This window comes from Physeter macrocephalus, chromosome 8 (assembly GCF_002837175.3).
Source record: "Physeter macrocephalus isolate SW-GA chromosome 8, ASM283717v5, whole genome shotgun sequence".
Lineage (NCBI taxonomy): Eukaryota > Metazoa > Chordata > Mammalia > Artiodactyla > Physeteridae > Physeter > Physeter macrocephalus.
Window position 1 is genome coordinate 110,653,380 of NC_041221.1, and position 26,447 is coordinate 110,679,826.

General features: G+C 40.3%; 1 protein-coding gene across 3 annotated transcripts in view; it reads left to right on the plus strand.

Moving 5' to 3' along the window:
• The window catches only part of EPB41L4A (erythrocyte membrane protein band 4.1 like 4A), a 273,927-nt gene that overhangs the window by 152,430 nt on the left and 95,050 nt on the right, over nt 1-26,447 (plus strand). For 2 of the 3 annotated variants that reach the window (XM_024122305.3, XM_028493131.2), the window contains exons 5-10: nt 1,113-1,191; nt 11,697-11,794; nt 12,980-13,100; nt 15,635-15,722; nt 17,990-18,078; nt 18,635-18,698. In XM_024122305.3, coding sequence (XP_023978073.1) covers nt 1,113-1,191; nt 11,697-11,794; nt 12,980-13,100; nt 15,635-15,722; nt 17,990-18,078; nt 18,635-18,698 — 539 coding nt within the window. Of the gene's footprint in view, nt 1-1,112; nt 1,192-11,696; nt 11,795-12,963; nt 13,101-15,634; nt 15,723-17,989; nt 18,079-18,634; nt 18,699-26,447 lie in introns of all 3 variants that reach the window. The other variant, XM_024122298.3, reaches the window with a different exon arrangement.

Sequence of the window (26,447 nt, forward strand, 5' to 3'; positions counted from 1 at the left end):
TGATGTTTTGACAGATGTATACATTGTGAAGAGAGCACCACATCAAGCTAAATAATTTATCTGTCACCTCGGCATAGTTACCGGGGTGGGCGTGGGGTGAGAAGATTTAAATTAAGATCTATCCTCTTAGCCAATTTCAAGTATGTAATACAGTAGTATTATGCAATAGTTAACTATTGTCCCCAAACTCTACATTAAATCCCCAGAACTCATTCATCTTGCATAACTGACACTTTTTACTGTTTGACCAACAGCTTCCCATGTCTCCCTCCTCCTGGCCCTGGGCAGCCACCATTCTACTCTCTGCACTTAGGCATGTGACTGTTTTAGATTCCACACATAAGTGAGATCAGGCAGTATTTGTTTTTTGTGTCTGGCTTGTTGCACGTAGCTTAATGTTCTCCAGGTTCATCCATGTTGTCACAAATGGGAGGATTTCCTTCTTTTCATGGCTGAATAATATTACATTGTGTATGTATATCCAATTTCTTTGTGTGCATTCATCTACTGATAGGTTGTTTCCATGTCTTGGCTTTTGTAAATAATGTTGCAGTGGAAATGGGGGTGCATACATCTCTTGGAGATCCTGATTTTATTTCCTTTGGATAAATACCCAGTAGTGGGATTGCTGGCTCATATGGTAGCTCTGTTTTTAACTTTCTGAGGAACTTCCATACTGTTTTCCCTAATGGTTTGATCAATTTCCATCCCACCAATAGTGCACAAGGCTTCCCCTTTCTCCACATCCTCACCAACACTTTTGTCTTTTTGACAATAGCCCTTCTTGTAGGTGTGAGGTTGGCATCTCACTGTGGTTTTGATTTGCATTTTTCTGATGATTAGCCATGTTGAATATCTTTTCATGTATCTTTTGGCCATTTGAATGTCTTCTTTGGAAAAGTGTTTATTTAGGTTCCATTATTTTAATTGGGTTATTTGTTTTTTGCTATTGAGTTGTATAAGTTCCTCATATATTTTGGATATTAACCCCTTATCCAGTATATGGTTTGCAAATATTTTTAGTGAGTGTAATTTTTAGTAGTTGTGTAATATTACACTACTACTTTGACTAATTTATAATGTGAAATTTAATTTCTATTTCTTATTTTTAGCTGGACCTCCGTATACTTTGTATTTTGGTATTAAATTCTATGCCGAAGATCCATGTAAGCTTAAAGAAGAAATAACCAGGTATAGTACTGACTTTGCTTTTGATCAGTACATGTATGACATATACAAAAGGCTTTATTTAAAACAAACTGGGGTCAAATATTTGGATGGGTGTCTGCAGGCATTTTGTAATGGGACTCCTGTGAGAGTTAAATTTAAACTAGCATTGCGTGAGGCAGTTCAATGTCTGACGATAGATGTGTTTGAACAATGGAATGGACCTGGGTGACATGATAATAGATTCTGCATCTGCTGTGATGGGATATTTCTGTATTGTTACTGTGAAGGATGCATTCAGTCTTTGTAGTTCTGTAAACGTAGCCATCTGAACTGCGTAAATGGAGGATATATATATTTTAAAATTTATTTTATAGAAGTACAGTTGATTTACAATGTTTTGTTAGTTTCTGCTGTACAGCAAAGTGATTCAGTTATACATATACATATATATTCTTTTTCATATTCTTTTCCCATGGTTTGTTACAGGATATTGAATATAGTTCCCTGTGCTATACAGTAGGACCTTGTTGTTTATCCATTCTATATATAATAGTTTGCATCTGCTAATTCCAAACTCCCAATCCCTCCCTCCCCCACCCCACCTCCCCCTTGGCAACCACAAGTCTGTTCTCTATATCTGTGAGTCTCTTTCTGTTTCATGGATAAATTCATTCATTCAGGGACAATATTTTGATGCTGAGTTTGCATACGTAATTATAAACTTGAAGAGCCACTCACTTCTCTTTAATTGTTGTAGCTTAAATATCAGCTGTCCAGGGATTTCATTCATCTCTCTGGAAAATGAAAAGATAATTGCTTTTAGTATTAAGGGAGAGAAAAAAACTAGTGTTTTTTAATGCATTACTTTACCTTTGTCATCAAATATCTTACTTCAGTTAAGACAGAATTTCTGATTGGTATTGATTACATTGTTAAAGCAGCCCACACCAGCATTTGAAAATGGCTTATAAAGAGCAGACAATAGCATTATGTTTTCACTTATTCCACTAGTGACCTGCCTGCATGTGGTAGCAAAAACAGAAGCATTTTCCCTAACTTAACTCTAAATGGTCAGTTTTCCTAGTGAACCTGTCTTTGGCTTGAGTAAGGCCTAATGCATCACTCTGAAAATTGGAAATCATCTCCTTGATAACTAAGACAGTCTATGGTCTTGTTTCTATTCTATCCTTTCATCTTTTTCCGTAGACTTTCTTTTGTCTTGATTCTGCACTGCACACAGAAGAGTGAGAAGAGGGTCAGCTAATCAGACCTTTTCTCTTCCGCTCTGAAGTGCTGTAATTAGGCCTCATTTGTAGAACTGTGCTGACATCTGCTTTACGTCTCCCATCACCACGTTGTTAGTGAGCACTTGCAAAGGCAGGGCTGCCTCTCCAGGGTTTCTCCGAGCACACCTCTATGGGAGAAGGGGCACTGTGTTGGGGAGAGGTTGAGGCGAGGGGTCATGTTTACAGTAGAATTTCATGAAGAATCTTTGCATTCAAGGGGGATTTCTGAGTTGAGGGCTTATGGGGAAACTGAGTCCAAGTGGTATAAATGCACATTTATATCTGTAACTCATTAGGGAATTACAGGGCACAACATTTTATGAAAATACAAGGAAAGTTCTTCATTTTGATGTTATCAGTAACCTCTCTGTGCTCGATTTCCTCACCCGTAATATTGGAGATGTACCTGTCTCGTAAGGTTTTTGTAAGCATTAAATGGAATAATGTTTGTAAAGCTCTTATAAGTTGATTGTTTCGGCTCATAGTTAAGTGCTTGATAAATGCTAGCACTTATTATTTTGTTCTCTCTTTGCTCTGGTGGTTCAGTGAGTTACGTCCTTTTTTTTTTTTTGGCTGCATTTGTTCTCCATTGCTGCGCGCGGGCTTTCTCTAGTTGTGGTGAGCGGGAGCTATTCTTCATTGCGGTGCATGGGCTTCTCATTGTGGTGGCTTCTCTTGTTGTGGAACATGGGCTCTAGGTACGTGGGCTTCAGGAGTTGCAGCACTTGGGCTCAGTAGTTGCGACACGCGGGCCCTAGAGTGCAGGCTCAGTAGTTGTGGCACATGGGCTTTGCTGCTCCGCGGCATGTGGGATCTTCCTCGACCAGAGATCGAACCCATGTCCCCTGCACTGGCCTCTCACCAATGTGGCCTCTCCCGTTGCGGAGCACAGGCTCCCGACGCACAGGCTCAGCGGCTTGTTCTCTCTTTGCTCTGGTGGTTCAGTGAGTTACGTCCTTTTTTTTTTTTTGGCTGCATTTGTTCTCCATTGCTGCGCGCGGGCTTTCTCTAGTTGTGGTGAGCGGGAGCTATTCTTCATTGCGGTGCATGGGCTTCTCATTGTGGTGGCTTCTCTTGTTGTGGAACATGGGCTCTAGGTACGTGGGCTTCAGGAGTTGCAGCACTTGGGCTCAGTAGTTGCGACACGCGGGCCCTAGAGTGCAGGCTCAGTAGTTGTGGCACATGGGCTTTGCTGCTCCGCGGCATGTGGGATCTTCCTCGACCAGAGATCGAACCCATGTCCCCTGCACTGGCCTCTCACCAATGTGGCCTCTCCCGTTGCGGAGCACAGGCTCCCGACGCACAGGCTCAGCGGCCATGGCTCACGGGCCCAGCCGCTCCGCGGCATGTGGGATCCTCCCGGACCGGGGCACGAACCTGCGTCCCCCGCATCGGCAGGCGGACTCCCAACCACTGCACCACCAGGGAAGCCCTGGCAGGCGGATTCTTAACCACTGCCTCACCAGGGAAGTCCCCCAGTGAGTTACATCTTAAATGTGAGTTAGATTCCAAAAGATACTTGATTTAGTATTAAGAAGGGGGGAAAAGAGCAGTGTTTTATAATGCATTACTTCACATCTGTTTACCAAATACTGATGAAGAGAAATTTCCCTTTAGAATCTAACAGCTCATTAGCAGAATATATGGATTTGTGTGTAATCTACAACCCCACAATATATTGAATAAAACCTTTTTTTCCTCAAGTTTTAGACCATTTCATGTAAAGAACCAGATGATATTGTTGGCTTACAGTTAGTGGCCATGATCTATAATAATTTGTTTTTATTGTACAAAACATAGAGTCGAACTTAAGTAAGTTAAATGAGCATTTAATGTGATATTACTGTATACTGACTCTTAGTATATCCTAGAGATAAAATCATTGATTTGCATGAATATGCTAACTTAAATGGTTAGGCATAATGGACCTTAAAAAGCGAAGGGAGTCAATTACATGAGATAATTTTGGCAAAAGCAAAAACTGAAACCAAAAGACAGAATCCCCCAAAATAAGCTACTAAAGGAAAAGCATACTTAAGCCAGCATTTTCAAGTCGAACATTTATCTTTGCTTCAGTTCATTGGAAAATTGTTCCAACCTACTCTGTACTGGCTCTTAGGTTGTTTGTAATTTTTTTCCTTCACTTTCTCTCTTCTATTTCTTTTTTCTTTTTTATGAAATTTAATTTAAAAAATTGAAGTATAGTTGATTTACAGTGTTTCAAGTGTACAGCAAAATGATTCATTATACATACACATATATATTCTTTTTCGGATTCTTTTCTGTCATAGGTTATTACAAGATATTGAATATAGTTCCCTGTGTTATACAGTAGGTTCTTATTCCATCTATTTTGTACATAGTTTGTAATTTTTTGATATGAAAAATAAAGCTACAGTAAACATGCTTTTCTTCCCTGAATTTTTATTATTTTATTTATTTTTTCTTTATTGGAGTATAATTGCTTTACAATGTTATGTTGGTTTCTGCTGTACAACAAAGTGAGTCAGCTATATGTATACATATATCCCCATATCTTCTCCCTCTTGTGTCTCCCTCGCATCCTCCCTCCCATCCTCCCTATCCCACCCCTCTAGGTCATCACAAATAAACATGCTTTTTTTTAAAAAAATTATTTTTATTGTGGTGATTCCATCTAAGAACAGTTAAAGGACAAAATATAGTACAGAGTCAAACACAGCTCCCTTTTTTTTTTTTTTTTGGCCGCGCGCATGTGGGACAGCCAGGGATCAAACCTGCGCCCCCTGCATTGGAAGCACAGAGTCTTAACCACTGGATCACCACCAGCGAAGCCCCTAAACATGCTTTTTTGAAAGTCACACAATTTCATACATACGGTTACAGACCTCTTTCACCACCTAACCCATTTGTTTTACTCCCACCCTTGTGGATGACTACCCAGCTTGTTTCCTTTTTAAAATTATATGTGATGCTGCATTGAATCTTCTCATGTAGATAAATTATCATGCTAGATGACGTATTCCAGAAAGACATTGTATCTAGGGGGAAAATTTTTTAGATGAATGGGATACATTAAAAAATAAGGCTCCAGACTATGAAAAATATAAGTTAATAGAATTGCTTCAACTTGGAGTACCTGCTATGTGGTCTAAAATGTTTTCTGAATAGATGAAGTTGGGGGACTCTGAGGTCATATATCCTACCATCCTTTTTTTTTTTTTTTTTTTTTTTTGTGGTACGCGGGCCTCTCACTGTTGTGGCCTCTCCCGTTGTGGAGCACAGGCTCCGGACACGCAGGCTCAGCGGCCATGGCTCACGGGCCCAGCCGCTCGGCATGTGGGATACTCCCGGGCCGGGGCACGAACCCTTGTCCCCTGCATCGGCAGGCGGACTCTCAACCACTGCTCCACCAGGGAAGCCCTCCTATCCTCCATTTTTATAAAAAGTTCCTGAGATGTTAGCCAGCTTCTTTCTTCTTAAACATTTTAAAGAGAGGAAACCTTACTGCTTCACAAAGCAGTTGGAAGTTCAGTAAGAAATAAAAGATCTCTGGAACTTCTGTCACCAGCACTAGGTTTTCTTTCTAGGTTTATGTGAAATAAATCTAATCTCTTTTCTCTTTATCATTTTTTTAAATAATTTGTGTCCTCATGACATCTGTTAAACTTATTTTCAATTCTGATTCAAAATATTATGACAGCCTTCTATGTATTATGTGTCATTCATAGCTATCTTCTGCAGATTCAATAAGCATAATGCACATATTCGTTAAGAAGGCAGCCTTTGGAGGCAGACAGGCTGGGTTTTGCAGCCTTGCTCTGCCACTCACTGGTTGTGTTATCTTGAGAAGATTACATAACCTTTTAAAGTCTCAGTTTTCTCATCTGTAAAATGGCATTATAGTATTTCTTCAAAAAGGTGATGGAGGACTTCCCAGGTGGTGCAGTGGTTAAGAATCTGCCTGCCAATGCAGGGGACACGGGTTTGAGCCCTGGTCCGGGAAGATCCCACATGCCTCGGAGCAACTAAGCCCATGCGCCACAACTACTGAGCCTGTGCTCTAGAGCCCGTGAGGCACAACTACTGAAGTCCACATGCCTAGAGCCCGTGCTCCACAACAAGAGAATCCACCGCAATGAGAAGCCCGTGCACCGCAAGGAAGAGTAGCCCCTGGTTGCTGCAACTAGGGAAAGCCCGCGTGCAGCAACGAAGACCCAACGCAGCCAAAACTAACTAACTAACTAAATAAATAAAAGATGAGGGGAGGAATATATAAGATAATACATGCAAAGTACTTACCATGATGCAAAAATGAAGTGTTCAGTAGATGGTGGGGGTAGTTAAAATAGAAATAATGATTATCTTATATTTTCAAATTACTGACTAAAAAATTAGGGAGGAAAAGACCAACTTGGAGCCCTGAGGATAGGTCTTCCAGGTTAAAGTCAATCCATTAGTCAGAATATTCTACTACTGCCCTCTAGCCTGCATTTCTTGAATTTGTACATAAAGACAGAATTCACTCACTCGCTCACCCTCCGTTCAATACTGTGTGGAGCATTGTTGCCCAGTGCACTGAGGACAAGGAGATTCTATAGTGACCAAAAGAGAGCTATGGTTTCAGTCCTCCAGAGAGAGAAGATGGAGAATGAGCAAGTCTGCGTGAGTGAAGTCCGCCTGTTGCTTTGCTGACAACCCTATGTGTGATGACACTGAAATTTCAACTGTTTCTAAAATGAGAATAATGTTAGTTCCAAGTGACTTGTTCAGGATGAATACATTTTGGCTTCTGAAAACAGGTGTTTGTTTTTTAATATTTTATTGTACTTTGTTGGGGATTGATATTAAGCTCGTCAATTATTTATTATTATTATACTGGGTAATCCATATCCTTCTCTTTGTTAAGGTTAGTGTGTTTTAGCTTCTTAATGAGCTGAGTGACCTTCAGTCACACATTCTCTTCCGATGTCCCTGTCTCCTTCTCTAAGTGAAGTTAATGGGTCTCAACACATCAGAGTTGAGCTGTGGGTCACATTTCAGTATGGATTCAAAAGACATTGTGACCTTTAAAGGACTATATAAATACAAGGTGATACTGCTACTCTTTGTTCCTGTATGTTTATCATCAGTTTTAAACTGCAAAAATGTTATTCCCAATCTTTGTCATTTCCTCTTGAGAGTCGGTGGGTGCTTTCTCTCCTGCTTTTCTTTTTCTTAAGTCATACATGCTATTTCCCCCACAGTGTTCAGTACTATGTTATTATTTAAACATTTCCTTCTGTCCTGCGTATTAAGTTTCATCCAGAATGATTAGGCTCCTGTCACAGGCTGCATCCCTCTCTGTTGGATGCAGAAAACCATCCTGCCTTTCCTGTAGGCAGGTGCTCTCCTCTCAGATGTCTCAGTGTCACATTTTGCTGGCACCAGAAATCAAACTTCTACTTGTCCTCATATCTTTCAGTTTCCTCACCAGGGTCTCAAGTCATTGGAAGGTACACTTCAGCCTTCGTTGCTGTGAGCCTTCCTGGCTGTCTTGGGCCCCCAGAAGTCTCAGGAGAACCTCCTGTTTGGGCTCTGGAAAGAACAGCATCTCTTCTTTAAGCAAATCTCCTTTGCCTGTTCTTCTCATCTCTGACACTTGCTAAATTGTCTATGGTCCTTAGCAGCTTGTACATCCTGGGTGTCAGTTCAGCTCTATTCTATGAACATCACATAAACACAAAATGGTGAGGCCAGTATTTCAGGCCCTTCTCTTGTGCTGTACTGGTTGTACTGTTGTGATGAGTTAGGATGGGGTGCAAGATGGAGGGCTTCTCCCCCAGGGCTCATAATCTAGCTTGGGTCACAGTGCATGTACACCAGTATGGTAATTTACATACAAAGATAGCCAGTAATGCGGCCTCTGCTTTGTACCAGAGTGTGTTCTGGAAAGCTTCCTTATTAAGAGGATCATGTTAAACCAACATTTTTTCCCCCCAATGTGGGTACAATGTAACTAGGGTTACAATATAATTTATTGTTCAAACCCTAACACTTGGGAGAATGATGAAGAGAGTTATTAATAATGGGGAATGTGTAACAGACTTAAGCTAGGACTGTCCTAGGCAAACTGGGATTTATCGGGTTAAAACCAGAGATAAACAAGGACTCACACATGCAGTCATAGCCTTAATCAGAATCATGTAGGAGGAAAGACTCAGGAACTTTAAATCTGTAATTTAAATAAAAAATTGCAGTCTAGGTCCCATAAATGGACAAAATAAGTTATATATAGTTAAAAACAAGCCCTGAGATAAGATAAAATTGTTCAGCATATAAAGATGTGATTTTACTGTATCATAAATTTGTCTTATACAAAACTAATATGATGCTTGCTGTGATAAAAATTAAAATTATTAGTTAAAAATAGTTTACTTGTCTTCTTTGATTTTAGTGGATTATTTGTTTTAATAGAATGACTTAAAGATCTCTAGTATCTTTAAAAGGCAGGCTACCCAGGGAAATTTGAACAGATGTCCTTTTTTTTCTTCATGAATTTCTCAGAGACAACAAAGAATGTTCATTTTTTTCCATTTTCATCTATCTGTCTATCTGTTCATTCATATATCTATCATCAAGTCAACAGTTATTTACTGAACAGTTACTATGTGCTAAACCCTAGGTACTGGGAATACAGTCACCAGTAGGGTCTCGTTCCTTTTTCTATGTACCGGCTTGTCTTTCTCTGTTCAGCTCTGTCTTTGTAAAAGCAAGGAGAAATCATCTCCTTGGTTCTCTTTCCCTTTCTCTCTGAAGCAAAGTCTTATGGGATTAGGTCCCTCAGTTTCTTTCTTTGGCAAAAGATTTTACTATTCAGTCAAATGTTATAAAAGTCGTAATGGAGCAAGACAAATGTGCCTCTGTGACCCATTTACCCAAAAAAATACACTTTAGGAAAGGAGATTCCAAGTTAACAATAGAGGAAGGGAGTGAAGCTAAACACAAGTTTCCAGCAAGCAGTAGTAATTCTGGGGAAATGTCTCTATATTTTTGCATTTCAGTTCTACTAATGTCACTTTACTTTGCTTTTCTCCTCTTCAAGTGGAACCCAGATGATTATAACAAAATGGATTTGATATCTAAGATGAGCATTCAGGGAACAGAAAGTAGTTAGTAGGGCTGGGAAAGGGAAAGCAACTTAAGGAGTGGAGTTAGCCATTGGTAATGGCAAGAGATTTGGCTCAAGAAATAAGCAAGTCTTGTAAGCTATCTTAGGGATCTTGCTTGAACTTTGTCCTGAAGGCAAAGGGAACTGTCTTAAGTTTTGTTTGTTTTTAAATCAAGGGAGTGACATTATCCTAGTTACCTCTTGGAAGGGTCATTTGCAAGGGAGGTAAGTATGACTAGTGGCAAGGGTAGTGAAGGTTTTAGAAACCCAGTGGTTAGTAACCTGGACTAGGAGATGGAAGAAAGTGTATAGACTCCAAAAAACAGGTTTAGTGATTGAACGTGGGTGCCAGGGGTTACACATTGTCCTGGGTTTCCCTTGCTTATGTGTCTGGAGAACCGTGGTGACATTTACTAAATGAGTAGTGGGGAAACACAAGGTGTTAGGCAGATTTTCACTTAAGCCTGTGGGTACAAAGTTGATTATCAGTCTTCTAGAAATAATCAGAGTAACATCTAAAATTCACTAAGAACTTTGGTTGTGAGCCTTGGGTGAAGAAAAACTTACCACGGCTGATTTTTATAATTAATTTCCTTTGCTTTTTTCCTGCCATTCCCAATGACAGTAAGCGTCACCTTGCAAAGAAAGAGAAATCACAAAAGACAGCCTGGTGTGTGTGTGTGTGTGTGTGTGTGTGTGTGTGTGTGTGTGTGTGTGTGTGTGTGTGTGTGTGAGAGAGAGAGAGAGAGAGAGAGAGAGGGAGGGAGGGAGAGAGAGAATAAGTGATGGTGGCTGAGGGTGGCATGGATGGATCATTGTATTGGTTCATAAACCTCTTTCACCCACTGGCAGAAAGGCTGAATGGGACGGGTAGGGGGAAAGCTAGCTAAGGTTGCATAACATTCTGATTAAGAGAGTGCTAGTGTCACATTGCCTGGGTTCCAGTTCTAGCTATGCTACTTAACTAGTTGCGAGATCGTGTACAAATTTTTTCATCTCTTTGTGTCTGTTAACTTCTTCATCTGCAAAACAGATAATAATAGTGCTAACCTCATTTTAAAGTCTTAAATAAGTTTTTGTCTGTAAAATACTTGGAATGAGTTACTATATTTACAATGTTTAGACAGTGGGTAGCACTATTATTTATTTATTTATTCATTCATTCATTTATTTATTTATGGCGGCTGTGTTCGGTCTCCGTTGCTGTGCGTGGGCTTTCTCTAGTAGTCGTGAGTGGAGGCTACTCTTTGTTGTGGTGCGCGGGCTTCTCATCGTGGTGGTTTCTCTTGTTGTGGAGCATGGGCTCTAGGTGCGCGGGCTTCAGTAGTTGTAGCACGCAGGCTTCAGTAGTTGTGGCACACAGGCTTCAGTAGTTATGGCTCACGGGCTCAGTAGTTGTGGCGCACAGGCTTACTTGCTCCATGGCATGTGGGATCCTCCCGGACCAGGGCTCGAACCCATGTCCCCTGCATTGGCAGGCGGATTCTTAACCACTGCGCCACCAAGGAAGCCCGGTAGTACTATTATTATACAAGGTTTTCTTTTAGCAGATGGAATGAGCAAAGCCGCAGATAATGGGCAGCATCTTAATAAGTGGGAGGATTGATGGAATTACATTATAATGACCTTTCTGTCCTGTATCCATGATTTTAGACCCTGATAACACATAGCATATTGGCTGGGTCCTTGTAATTTGTTCATCCCAGTGAGAACATGTTGTAGTGTTAGTGGCAGTGGCAGTGATGAGAATGGTGAGACTAGCTTGTATGAAACCTTCACGTCAACCTGATGAGGTGTAGATACTTCATGGTCTCACTTTTACCCTTGAAGAGCCTGGCTGTTATGTGAAGCAGCTGTCCAAGGCCAAGAGCTCGTGAGTCCTGGAGCTGGGATGCAGTCCAGTTGGTTTAACCTGAGAGCCTGCACTCTTTAGCCACTACCCTGATTGCCTCTGCAGTGTGTGTAAATAGTCCCTGTTCACGCAACGGCCCCCTCACAAAAGAGAAGAAAGTGGCTTTATTTTTGTTAAAGGTGATGGGTTTCAGGGTCTGAAACTACAGGTCAGGGTAATGGAAGATATCATTAATCTCTCTTTTCCATTTCTCTTTTAGATATCAGTTTTTCTTGCAGGTGAAGCAAGATGTCCTTCAGGGCCGGCTGCCCTGCCCCGTCAACACTGCTGCTCAACTGGGAGCGTATGCCATCCAGTGTAGGTTCCACTTAAGCAAATTTGCTTCAGAGCTCTTGAGAAGAATGTTTGAATTTTTCTTTTTAAGCAAGTTTATAAAGTTCTTCTTATCAAATGACATTTTGCTAAAAAGAAATTGAATTTGGTCAGAATTCGAGTTTTAATCAGTGTGCCTTCAGAAGGGGTAAAAGTGAAGCCGGTTACATATCCCTTGTAGTAGGTTGCATGGAATTTTAGTCACAGGAATAGCACTGATTCTTGATTCCATGGAAGGCCTGAAAATTTGTTCTATTCTACATTCCACCTCAGTTGATTGATCCCTCTGAGCTGCTCTGCCTCAGAGATCCAACTGCTCCAAGCGGCTGTTGTGATGACCCGACGTGGGCAGGTGCCATCGCCAGTTTAGAGCGTGGCCCACGGTCCTCACCCATTGTCCATCAGCTCTTGCCGTCAATGTGGCAGCCGTGGGGGCAGCTCCAGGTTGCACTGTCGTGTTGGAGGCTGAAGCTGAGGCTGTTTCCACTTATATTTACTGAGCCCCTTTTAAGAATCAAGCAGGGTATGGGGGTGATGAGACAGCATGTTCCTTGCCTGTGTGATTCTTGCAGACCAGAAATAGTTTAGAAAAAATATTCTAGGAAAAATGTTGCGTAAATGAACTGGGGAACTGGTTGGGTTTGGAAGGTGGATTAATGTAGGGAGAATTTTTATAAGCATAACATAGTGAGCTCTGGTTTCATTTAGTTTCTTTGTGTAAACTGTAATGGGGTTATGTGCAGCATTGTATTATATTTCCATGACCATTACGTGGGACAAATACGTTTTGAACCACATGATTTATCTCTTGGTGTCATTGTCTGAGAGAGGATATGGTTGTTTTTCACCTCAAGCATTTCCATTATATGTACTTTAAATTCTGTTTACAACATTTTACCTCATATAAACTGGTAAGAATAACTTAAATGAAAATGATAATCATAGTCTTGCAGAAAGCAAAAATTTTATCTTTTTAAGATAAGATTTTGTTTATACTATCCGTATATTCTCATCAGAGTTGTTTTAAACTAAAATTAGTTATTATCTTATATGAATTTATTAATAAAGCAGTTGAAGAAAATGTTTAAGCATGAGAAGAATACTTTTATTCCTGTATTTTTAAGAATATTTTCTAAAATGGAAAAAAATTACAGTTTCTTTCTTTTTTAGCGGAACTTGGAGATTATGATCCGTATAAGCATACTGCGGGGTATGTGTCAGAGTACCGGTTTGTTCCTGATCAGAAGGAAGAACTTGAAGAAGCTATAGAAAGGATTCATAAAACTCTAATGTAAGAATCACATTTTATTAACAATAATCAACATGTTGTACATTAGGGCCCCAGAACTTCATCTTGAAACTAGAAGTTTATATTCTTTGACCAACATCTCTCCATTTCCTGCACCGCACCGCCCCATTCCCTACCCCCCAGGCCCTGGTAACCACCATTCTAGTCTCTGTTTTTATGAGGTTGGCTTTTTTAGATGCCACATACAGGTGGTATTATACAAGAATTTGTCTTTATCTGTCTTACTTCACTTAACATTATGCCCTCAAGGTCTATCCATACACTTGAAAGTTGCTAAGAGAGTAGATCTCAAATGTTATCACAATAAAAAAGAAATGGTCATTATGTAACGAGATGGAGGTGTTAGCTGTGCTATAGTGGTGATCATTTTGCCGTATATAAATGTATCAAATCAACATGTTGTACACCTTTCACTTATATAATGTTATATGTCAATTATATCTCAATAAAGCTGGAAGAAAAAGAATCCCACTTTATGTCGCATCGCCCATCAACCATCATTTTATGCTATTGACAGGCTTAAGAAAAGTTTCTTAACAAATTCTTCATCTGTGCCTTGAACATTTTTTCTTTTCAAAGTTTTTTTTTAATTTTTTTTTTTTACTGCTTATAACACTAAAATGCACATAGGAAACCCAAACAGTTTAAAAAGTATAAAGGAAAAATAAAGTGTAAAAGAGAGAGTAAATCCCAGTACCTAAAGTCAACATATTTTTAGTTAATGGCCTTTCAGACCTCTCTCTATGCATGATTTCCCATAGAGAAAATTTACTTTATATAGATTTATGTATGTATGATTTTACAATGAAATCATTCTGTACATACTGTATTTTGCAATCTTCTATTTTTTTCAGTCATCAGTACCTTGTGAAGTTTATTTTTTTAAACTATAAATATATGTTATTACCACAAAAGCCTTAATGTATTCTGGATTTGCTCTGTCTTAAGTATGTAAGTTCTTCACAGTTACAAGCAAAGCCCTATTCAGTCTCTAGCAGTGAATCTGGAGATCATGATGCCAGTGTGGAGCCTCAAGGGGTATTATGTTAACACCACATACGCTTCTGAGAAATAAACACACTCCACTAGTAAGATTTTCAATTAATGGCCTGCAGCATTGAAGTTATAATTTAATTATAGTTATTTTGGTTAAATCCTCTAGACTGATTAACTTTGCTTTATTGCCTCTTACGTAACATGCCCCTTTGAATTTGCTTGGTTTCTTTCAAATGTATTACAGTTAAGGTGAAAAAAAGTGTAGAATTAATCCGGTCAACAAAAAATGTTTGCCTAAAGATTCTGTTTCAGTGAGTAGCACCAGAAATCAGTTGTTGAATTGCAATCAGAGAAACTAGGCTTTCCACCTTGTATTAACATGCCCCAGAATGCTCTCCAGCCTGGTTCTAGAGTCCTTCGTTTTAAGGTTTCACTGAAGTGGGTGCTAAGAGAGTACCTGTTGTAACAGTTTGAAGGGCACCGTGTTTGGCACATTCTGAGAATACCGATTCTGCTAGGAGTTTTCAAGTACACTTATGTTTTGAAATTATCAGGGAGTTATGATAAAGGGCCTTATCTGTTTTATGGCATGGCGTTGACAGCGTGACTTGTTATTTCTAAAAGACTAAAGCTTGATCAAGGTTTGGTAGCTTTCTTGTGTCTAATTTGTGGTAAACATTCTTCTTTATAGATTTCAAAAGTGTTATATTGCTGGGCTTTCCAGAGTACCATGGCTGAAACATGGGATTGCATCGAAGCAGGATTTCTTAATTTTTAAAAAATTGTGACTCCTTTTGTTAACCATTAAAAATCTCTCTCTCTCTCTCTCTCTCTCTCTCTCATACACACATACACACACACACACGGGCGTGCGCGCACACACACACACAGAGTTCCAGTCATCCATGGAGATTCCTGGCAGATGCTTACCGTCTTTAGGAATAATGCTGTTTTCTGTATATTGTCACAGAATATAAAAATCTTTTGGGAAGATTATTATACTTTGTATTAAGAAAGTGACAAGTACTTTTACAATTTCTAAAGAACTACACATGTGCTCAGGAGATGCTGATGAGCCCCAGTTGGGTGGTGAGGGCCCATTCTCTTCTTCTGTCCAACACTGCTCTCCTTCGTTTGCCTCCCGGTGGAGAGCTGCCGGTACACAGAGAAGTTTTACTGTCTGTAAAGGGTATGCTTTTTAATTTGAATGCTTATATGCTCAGTAATCTCTTTGGGGGTTTCTGAAACTGAGACTTTTTAATATATGCGGGGCTACTGGGATCAGCTATAATGAGCAAAACTAGATTTGGTAAATGAAATTAACTTACAAGTATCACCTCAGAGTATTAAAATTTTGTCAACACGAAGGCAAGAGTCTTCTTGAAATACAAAGGCTTATGTTTGCATTAGCACAAAGGATTATTTATTTTTCCAGTGAATATAGTGAAAATGACTTCTGTTCCCTGTGAGCGTAGTAGCTATCAGTAAAGTAAGGCTCTTTGTTTTTATGCTGGGCATAGGGGTCAGGCTCCTTCTGAAGCGGAGCTGAATTACTTGAGGACTGCTAAATCTCTGGAGATGTACGGTGTTGACCTCCATCCTGTCTATGTGAGTAACATTTAATTAACACAAAGTATTTTAAGCTGATGACATTTTCTTAAAAAGTCACTGGAACTCCCAAAGGAAAGCTGCAGTCCTGTTGTTTAGTGAGCAGATGATACTTCTTCATCTGTGTTTTTGAACACAAAGAATCTCTTGCATGGATTAAAGCCTAATGAGTTTAGAAGTCTGTGATTATATTTCCGTGTGTAGAAAAACAATTAACTGGGCTTGAAAACACAACCTGGATAACAGCTCCAGAGCGCTTAGCTAAACATCAAAACAGTTTTAAATTGGTCTATAATTGATTATATTAGACAGAAAACAGGAGGATTTTCCAAAAAATAGATGTTATGGCCGAAAAGCATTCATAAAATCACCTGCCTGCTAATAGACTTTAGGCAACAGTATATGTGTAACTGTTGGTGGTTCTATGTTAGATATGCAGGTTCTGTCAATATTAGGGTTACTGCCTACTGTAGTTATTGCCACTGCATAAATAGGAGAATTTTTGCAGTTTTTCTTCAGTGGCTGATGAAAACTTACGGAATATGATCAGTGGGCACTTACACTGAATCTGTACTGAGTGTTCAGGATCCAGGTCTTCAACTTTGAGCCTGTAAGGTTACCAACTGGTTATTCTATACCAGTGAGATTGGAATGTCATTGTCTTTGATTTTATGAGAGTTTAGTTACCAATAGACAAATTTGATTATTTGAGGAAATGGACCAGGTGTCTTATTCTTTACACGAAGTGAATTGCTAAAGATTATACGTAGATTGAATGTTTGTCATTTGGATTATGGAACTCAGTTGGGTTTTTTTTGGAACTCAATTTTTAAGAAACCCCGATAAGACTTACTAGAATGCAAACAGATCATTGATGTATTCGTTTTGTAATATGTCTTTTGCTCATCAGAGTTTGCTAAAACAAATCATCTCATATTATTTGTAAAGAATTAGAAGCATCCCTGGTTATACTGTTATACTGTTAATATGGCAATAAAAGTTACATATTTGGGAGAAGTAGTAGCTCCCTGATAAATTACAGTCTAATCTCATTAAACTATTAAATGCTCCATACTACTGTCCTTTAAAAATACTTATAAAACTTTGTGGAGTAATTATTATTATTTTCTTCTAGCCACATTAATCTTGTTAGGTTTTCAGTTTTTAAAAAAATATATTTTATAGGAAATGTATAAAGAGAGAGTCTTCTGCAAAATGCCTCTGCATTTGTATAATGTTTATTCTAATTCAAAAATATTTTTTGTGTGGGAGGTGGAAATTTATGGCAAATGAACCGAATTCGTTAGAATCTTCCATACATTCCTTTAAAATCGAATTTTTAGAACTAAAAGTGGGCAACAGCTGATATTTTTTTGAAAATATATTAGTTATCTTATGTTCCTTGGGAATTTGACTTTGCAGGCTGTTATTTGACCTTAGGGTAGAAAAAAGATGGACACAAACACAATTCTCTGTGTGTTCTTGGTATCCACTCTGTTTGTGTCCTTTTCCTTTCAGAATCCCATTTTCTTAATTGGGATTTGTTATTGCCCGGAAATGAAGGGTTTCCAGTCTTTACCTACCAGAAGAGATTTTTAAAATTTTGGAGCAGTCTTAAAGTCACAAATGGAAATAGGAAGCAGCATGCTGGAGACCTCAGAAAATCCATGTGTATGTCTGCAGGTGGCTGCCTGAGGTTTCTGGGGGCGGGTGGTGGTGAACCAGGACTCATGATTGTCCCGATCAGAGAGTAAGATCAAGACGAGTCCTTGGAAGGGGCCCTTGAGAGCAGCCAGTGGTTGTCAGTTCTTGGCTGCACAGGAGAATCACCTGGAGCATTTATGTGTTTTTGATACCTGGGCCCCTTCATTATAGATTCTCATTTAACTGGTTTTGATGGTACCCAGGCATCAGCATTTTAAGCTGCATGAGGGATTCCAGTTAATGTGCAGCCAGGGTTGAACACCACTGTAGAAGCAACACGGGGTGAATCAGTCAGTGGCTGGATTGGTAGGTAGTGCAGGTTCTCTTAATGAACTTGAGGTGACCAGTTAGAAAGCACTAAGAAAAATTTTCTTAAAAACTTTGAAAAAAATGAGCAGCACATTAGCTACCATGATAGCTTAGCTAGCTTTCTAAGCTGATGTCTTTCAAAAACCAGATCTAGTATTTATGCAACAGATTATGTGTGTATAGCTAGTTACAGTTTGAGAAAGAGTTTTTACATGAACAAATTTATGGTTATAAACATATGTTTGTTTTTGTAGGGGGAAAACAAATCTGAGTATTTCTTAGGATTAACTCCGGTTGGTGTTGTTGTCTACAAGAATAAAAAACAAGTGGGGAAGTATTTCTGGTAAGTTTAACTTGAGGGCAGAGTTGGTATTAAAGTTGTACGCTGTATGTATTTGCCTTATGGGACTTGTATGTCATTGAAAGAGTTGGGGAAAGGCAAACAGGTACATTTCCAGTGGTTGACAAGTAAGTGAGTGAAATTGGGTATAAGTTTTCTTCCAATGCATATCAGTGTATCTTTTCTCTGTAAATTTCAGGTATTTTGATTCTGAACTCTCTTGTCCATGGAAGCTTTGTGTAGTAGGATTTCCTACCCATTCCAGGGTAGGCTGTGGGCCCAGGATTCCTCTGAGTTCTAACTCTAAATGGGGAAGGATCTGAGAGAGATAGGGGAGCCCATAGCACTACACTATGTCTGGGAAGGCAGCACTACCAGGGCCTGGGAACTCCAAGCTTGTCTGCATTTACTGGAGAAGCCCAGGAGAGTGAGAATGGAGTTTTGTTCAAGAAGGTGTCCAGAATGAAGTATGTACAGAGAACTCTCTACAGTTAGAGTAGCAGTCTATAAACCAGTCTTTTTCTACTGAATACTTCCCACTGTCTGTTTTGCTTTTCAGGCCTCGGATTACAAAGGTTCACTTCAAGGAGACACAGTTTGAACTCAGAGTACTGGGAAAAGATGTAAGTTTGTGTTTAGTGCTTAGCTTCCCTGAGACGGGAAGTCTTGTCTACTCATTGATAACTTAGAAGACACGGTGAAGTAAAACCGCCATGTTTTCTTCAGCTGCAGCCACATGGAAGGAGGTTAATTGACTCATGTGAACAACTTGTCAAGGAAGGGAAGGGGAAATGAGTAGAAATGAATGAGTTGGTAATGGAGAAATGTCACTTCAGTTTTAGCAAAGGAAAAAAAATAACCTTTCTAGGGCACAGGAGAGAATAGGATGTGATTATCATTATTAGTGTAATTCGATCTTCAGTATGGTCTATGAAGGTAAGATTCAGGTAATTAGAAGGGTGCAGCCTGCATGCAGGATAAAACGTGTCCTAATTTTGTCCTGAAGTCAATTGAACAACAACCTGTAGGGAGTCACACTTCTGTTCTTTCCCTAGTTGAGCATGGTAGATAAACCAGATGGGAAATTCTGGATGCTTTCAAGGGAGAGTGTAAGCCAAGGGTGCAGAAATGCTGACGGTCACTCTGCAGGTTGGCAGTGACCTCCGGGACTGTTTGGGTAGTGGGTACAGTGTTTGTCAGAGCCTCAGGGTGCTCTCGTGCATTGACAGGTAGCGTTTAGGAAATTGGGCAAAAGAAGACAGGATGTGAAAGCTTCCTTTTAATCTCCCTGTGAAAATAATACTCCCTTGAAGTGCTATTCCTATAATTCATGTTTATGGGATACGCGGATGAAAATATGACGTAGGAGAATTCATCCTTCTGTCTCCTTGATGCTACCTTTATGCTGAAAAAAAAACAAGTGAATAGTGTTGAATTGACTTTCTAATAAGATACTTGTAAAAAGAAGTAAGCATAATCTGCTGATGCAGCCACAAGCTGGGATACAGGAAGCAAAGTGGCTGCAACCACAGTTGGAACCTGGTATCTGGCTTAGTGCCCCACATGTAGCAGGTGCTCAGTAAATACTTGTGGCCTGATCAGTGAACTGATGTACTGGGATGGTGGGCTGCCAAATCAGAAAACCTGATACTACTATTGGTTCTTCTTCTAGAAAAAATACAGTGATCCCTCCCAGAACTGTGTGATATGCTGCCAATTATTGATGAAACTAAAATTGGATTTTTGACATGAGTTTTAACTTGTTAAGGAGGGGAAATTCCTGGTTTTTAAAGGAACGAATAGTCTACAAAGCTTGTAGTAGTTCTCAACAGTCTAGTCTGAAGAAAGCCCAGTTTTCTTCAACCTTGAAAGACGTGCTGATAAAAGACTGAATTAAAATTATCCAAAAGTATTATAGAATAGCTCATTAGATAGTAGTGTTACACAGTTTTCTTCCTGTCCTGCTGCTGGTTTCATGTGACTTGATAATGCAAGGAGTAAGGTCTGTTTAATACTTGGAAATAACATTTCAAGTTTTTAATAAGAATGTGATAATGGGAATTCCCTGGCAGTCTAGTGGTTAGGACTCTGCTGTCTCACTGCTGAGGGCCTGGGTTCAATCCCTCATCAGGGAACTAAGATTAAGATCCCACAAGCTGCACAGCCAAAAACAAAAATGAAAGTGATAATAAAATGATAAGGCTTTTCATGAAAACAAAATAAACAAAGGGATTACATCAATCTAAAAAGTTTTGGCACAGCAAGGGAAACTATCAACAAAACAAAAAGGTATTCAGGAATTCTGAATAAGTCTAAAATTATTTTTAGACTAAAATTAGTTTAAATCTAAAATTATTTAAGTCTAAAATTATTTAGACTTAAATTATTTTTAAGTCTAAAATTATTTTTAACTTAAAATTAAATCAATCAGTAGCCAAATTCCAGCTCCTGTACTCCAAAACAAAATAATAATAATGTCATCATTGCCACTGTAAAACTTGTACATATTACATTAGATTCTCCTCTCAAAGAATTCATTATTTGTTGGGTGGGGTTCGTAAAAATGGATAAAGGGGGTCAAAAGGTACAGACTTTCAGTGATAAAATAAATTGTATATTTGAAAGTTGCTAAGAGAGTAGATCTTAAAAAGTTCTCATCACAAGAAGGAAAACTTTTCTGTAACTATGTAAGGTGACAGAGCTTGACTTATTGTGGTGACCATTTTGCATTGTATATAAATATCAAACCATTATGTTGTATACCTGAAACTAATATAAGATTATATGTCAGTTATACCTCAATAAAAATATAAAAAAGAAAAAGAAAAAGACTTTTCATGGAAGCACTACTATTATTCAAAGTCATTTTTCCATTTAGACCTAAGTTATTTTTGTGAATGAGGCCCTTTGGTGAACTCCATGTACATTATTATTACAGTGCCTTAAAATGTCTTCTACTGCCTTGGGATAAATATTTGGTAAAGTTGCAGCTAACTCGAACTTTCGGCTTCTTACATTTCTTCATTATTAAGTGAAAACAACAACAAAATTGATGTCAGCATGTGATTTTTTAAAAAAATGGCAGTCTTCCCAGCGTGGCCTGGTTTCCTACACACACAGCTCAGTCCCTTTGCTGTAGCATCTCTGAGAAGGCACGGATGTTTGTTTGTGTGCAGCCTGAGGCACTGTGTGCTCCTGGAAGTGGTCTCTAGTAAGGTGCCAAAGCAGGTCACATATAACTCAGGCTTGAATCAAAGGAATTTTAAAATTTATTTTATTTTATTTTTTAAAAAAATTATTTATTTATTTAATTTATTTATTTTTGGCTGCATTGGGTCTTCGTTGCTTTGCGCAGGCTTTCTCTAGTAGCGGTGAGTGGGGGTTACTCTTCGTTGCGGTGCATGGGCTTCTCATTGCGGTGGCTTCTCTTGTTGTGGAGCATGGGCTCTTGGCACGTGGGCTCAGTAGTTGTGGCGCACAGGCTCAGTAGTTGTGGCACACGGGCTTAGTTGCTCCGTGGCATGTGGGATCTTCCTGGGCCAGGGGTCGAACCCGTGTCCCCTGCACTGGCAGGCGATTCTTAATCACTGCGCCACCAGGGAAGCCCTAAAATTTATTTTATTAAATAGCACACTAATTTAACCAAAGCACTCCATTTTCTGAGAATTCTGGCTTTGCAGACTCTTTCTTCTTTCTCCACCAGGGTATCTTTGTGAGGTGGTGATTTATATAATGGTAGAATTAAGTTGATTATTATGGAGGCCTAACTGTAATCATAGATTAAATAAAAAAGGCCCCTGAAACCCATTACTTGGAACAATAATCACAGCCAGCTTAAAAAAGGATTGAAATCCTTATTCTACTGGTTTTCCAGTCAGAGAGACTTAACTCTTTATGTTAGGAGCTGTTAGGGTCAAATTCAGAGATTCAGCTCCCAAAAGAACAGCAATATCCTACAGGTAAAAGATTTTCCTGTGGTCACACTATGCCACTAACACTGTCCAATTCCACTTTTTAATATTTACCGTGTCCAACAAAGCACATTGACATATCTTATTAGATAGTAATAATGTCTAACATCTGTTTATATATTGCTTTGCATCCACAAATAACAATCTCATCTTTTTTCTTTTCAATATCCCACCAATATTTTCTTTCTTTTATAAATTTATTTATTTATTTATATTTTTGGCTGCGTTGGGTCTTCGTTGCTGCGTGTGGGCTTTCTCTAGTGGCGGTGAGAGGGGGCTACTCTTTGTTGTGGTGTGCGGGCTTCTCATTGTGGTGGCTTCTCTTGTTGCAGAGCACGGGCTCTAGGCACGCGGGCTTCAGTAGTTGTGGCACGTGAGCTCAATAGTTGTGGCTCATGGGCTTAGTTGCTCCGCGGCATGTGGGATCTTCCTAGACCAGGGCTCAAACACGTGTCCCCTGCATTGGCAGGCGGATTCTTAACCACTGCACCACCAGGGAAGTCCCAGGAGCCCCATTTTTTTTTTTTTTTTTTTTTTTTGCGGGCCTCCCTCTGCTGTGGCCTCTCCCGTTGCGGAGCACAGGCTCCGGACGCGCAGGCTCAGCGGCCATGGCTCACGGGCCCAGCCACTCCGCGGCATGTGGGATCCTCCCAGACCGGGGCGCGAACCCGGTTCCCCTGCATCGGCAGGCGGATGCGCAACCACTGCGCCACCAGGGAAGCCCCTGGGAGCCCCATTTTTAACATGATGAGTCTGAGGTGTCTGTTAGACTTCTGAGTGGGGACATTTAATAAGTGGGCTCTGTGAGTCCGGAGTTCAGGACCAATGTCTTTGCAGAATATTCAGATTTGAGAATCATTGACATATCCCTGATTCAAAGCTATGACACTGTATGAGGTTACTAGGAGAATGAGTGTAGATGAGAAGAGAAGAGGAAGAACCAGAAAGGGAGGCTGAGAAGGAACAATCAGGGAGGTAGAAGGAATCCTAAATTGTCCTCACCTTTGCCAAGTGAAATTCATGTATTAAGTAAGGTTCAAATGGTGCTGACATGTCAAATTAGATAAGGACTGAGAATCAACCTTTGGAATGTAGGAAGTCATTGATAAGACCAGTTTCAGTGGATTGAAGAGTGAGTTTTAGCCACTCCACTCTTAGCTCTTTGTACCCTAGAGAGTCACAAGGGACATGGATATTCCTTGCAACACTTACGTGAAAGTAAAAAAGAAATAAAATAACAGAGACGTTCATTCATAGGAGAATGGACACCTAAATTCATGCATGTTAAGAAAAACAAAAGAGGTAATAGGAGGAGTGGAATTGGAGATGCTGAGTGTGGACAGCTCTTCTGAGGAGTTTTGACACAAAGAGGAACAAATAGGGAGATACCTGGCGGGGGAAGTGGGGCAAGAGGAGGTGTGTGTTGTTTTGTTTTGTTTTGTAAGTTGGAAGAAATAATAGCACATTTATACCCTGATGAGAATGATCCAATACATGATGAAAACTTGATGTAAGAGAGAGAAATGCTGGAATGATATTTGCTGAGTAGAGGATAGGAGATGCCAGCTATTGTATAAATGGAGGCATATACATGGTTTTAGAGAGCAGCCAGGGCAGTTCATCTCTGGTTTGCAGGCAGGAAGAAGGAGTGTGGGAATGTAGATTGGGGAAGGTGGTTGTTCTCTTATGACCATTCTGCTGTTTATTTTGAGGGAACTAGGTAGCACGGTCTGCAGTTGAGACTGAGGTTGGGGAGGATGTGTTGGGGTGTGAAGGAAGAGGAAACTATTAAATAGTAATTTGGGAGAGAAAATGGACCTGGGACGTGTGGTTTGATGATGTCCTATGATAGTTTCATGGTGTGAAGTGTCATAATTTCAAGTGAGCCCACTCATGGTGTGCTTTTCTCCAGCCACATTCAGTGGCACTGGGGCAGGCACGGAGCAAGTGGGGAGTTGGTTTTGTTAAGAAAGCAATACAAAGAAAGAGAAGGGCAGGGGAACCCAGTGGGGCAGGGGAGTGATTATAGTGATTTGCCATGGAGTTGAAACTGGATAAGGAGGTGACTGAGGACAGTGAAAGAGCGGTCGAGTCTGTGGGTGGAGGTCCTGGTTTAGTTGAAAGATTGTTGGGGGTCGAGTATTGGAGGGAGTTAGCTGGAGAGGGAGATGGTGATCAGAAAGTTGGGTGCTAGGCATTGAGATTAGGGAGGAGCTTCAGTTATTGTAAAGGGAAAGTCCTAGGGCAGTGGTTCTCCTGGGGGCAATGACCTCTCATCCCCTGCTTCTCAGCCCTGGGGATGTTTGGCAACATCTAGAGATATTGTTGGTTGTCACAGCGCTGGGTTGGGCTGGGATGGTGCTGGCTTCTAGAGGGTAGAATTTGGCTGTGCCACTAAACTTTTCCCAGAGTGCTGGGTGTTGGTACAGGAAGGCCCTCCTCCCCCAACAAGTGTCAGTGGTGCTGAAGCTGAGAAACCCTGCTCTGGAGTTAGGAGCACGGGGGTGAAGGGTGGAGAGAGGGGGCAAGACAACCTTGTTGGAGAAGAGAAGTTCAGGGAACTGAGATGTCTGGGAGTGATCTTTTTTTAATATATTAAAATTTTCAGTAGTTAATGCAAGAGTAGTATTGGAGAGAGTGACAGAGACTGTAGCAGCATCAGCCTGTGAGGGAGATGACTGAGGGCGACAGCCACCATAGAGATCACAGGTGATATATATTATCTGATGAGATTCAAACCTGGGAGTTCTATGGGGAGGGAGAGAGAATGGTCTGAAAGTGGCAATGGGGAGCAAAGAGGATCCTCCCCCACTTGCAGGCCCAGTGATATGTGAAGAGTAGGGGCAGAAGTCACAGCACCACATCAGCACTGCGGTGCACACTGTCCTCAGGGGAGAGCCTGGGTTGACTGGCTCAAGAGGGTGAAGGCAGCACCCTCTCTGTTTAAGAGAACAGATTGGAGTTGGGGGATTTTGCTCTTGGTAGGCTATGAATTCCAGAGGGCACCAAGGAAGTGTTTCAGGATGTGGGTAGCAGTGGAGGAGGGGGACAGACAAGGGGATATGCTGAGCATTATTTGGGGGTGACATAAACAGATATAGGGGACATAGTAAGACGGGGTCCAGTGGGTTCAAGGCAGATGAAGGCGAAGAGGCTATGACATTCGAAAGGGAGTGAGGGTTGGTTTTCCATGTCTGCTGTCCACCCTAGTGATGAGGGTAGAAGGCCTGAGGGAAGTGAGATGGTCCCAGTGCACTAGTGCAGTCCTACCTTTCTTGGGAGAGGACTTCTCTGATCTGTGTGCATGTGCTGGGTCTCGACGCTACTGATGGACTGGAGGACTGCTGGGGGGACTGGGTGGTACATCAAGCCTAGGGCCTCACCCACTGTGATCAGATTTACCTTTCAGAAAGAGTACTCTGGCTGCAGGGAGAACATGAAGGTGAGAACAGAGACAGACAAGTTAGGAGACTGCAGACTGATCAAGGGGAGATGACGAGGGGGTAGTCACCACAAAGAAGGAAGCAAGTGGACAGATTTGAGGGGCATTTAGGAGGTAAAATTGCTTCTGATTGGTAGCAGATTGAATTTTTTTGTGCAAAATAGGGAGGAATTCAGGATCATACCTGAATTTCTTGGTTTCCTTAACAGGGAAAGAATGCAGTCCCCAGAGTAGGCCTGGAAGTTGGCATGTACTAAGCACATTTGTTGAATAAGTGGAAAAAATAATAATGCTGTGATTACATTTACGTGTGATGCATCATGGAACTAACCTCAGCCAAACCTACCCAGTGTGACAGGATGTAGAACCAAAAGGTTTCTGGCAGCTCTGGCCACGAGTAATTAGATCCACTTGGCCGAACTCTCAGCCTGCATTGAGAAGAGGAGGTAATGGTGGCCAGGAGTTGTCACTGTTTGTCAACAAGCCCAAGAGGTCTTGCTTACGTAAGCTAGGTGTTCCTTTCACGTTTTTAATAGAACTACAGATTTTTAAAATTTGTTTTTATTTGAAAATAATTCCAAATTTACCAAAAGTTGCAAAGATTAAAATATTACAAACAAGTTCCCCTCATGTTATTCACATTCACTTGTTAACCTTTTACTCCATTTCCTTTTTTACTTATCTCTCTACACACACATACACTTCCTTCTGAACAATTTAACAGTAAGTTTCACGTGTCATGTGTCTCTAAATACTTCAGTGTGTGTTTCCTAAGAATAGAGATGTTCTCTAATGTGACCATAGACCACAGTACAGTTATCAACTTAATTTATGTTGGTAGAATACTTTGTTTTTTTAAATTTTTGAATTTTATTGTATTTTTTTAATACAGCAGGTTCTTATTAGTTATCCATTTAATACATATTAGTGTATATATGTCAATCCCAATCTCCCAAATC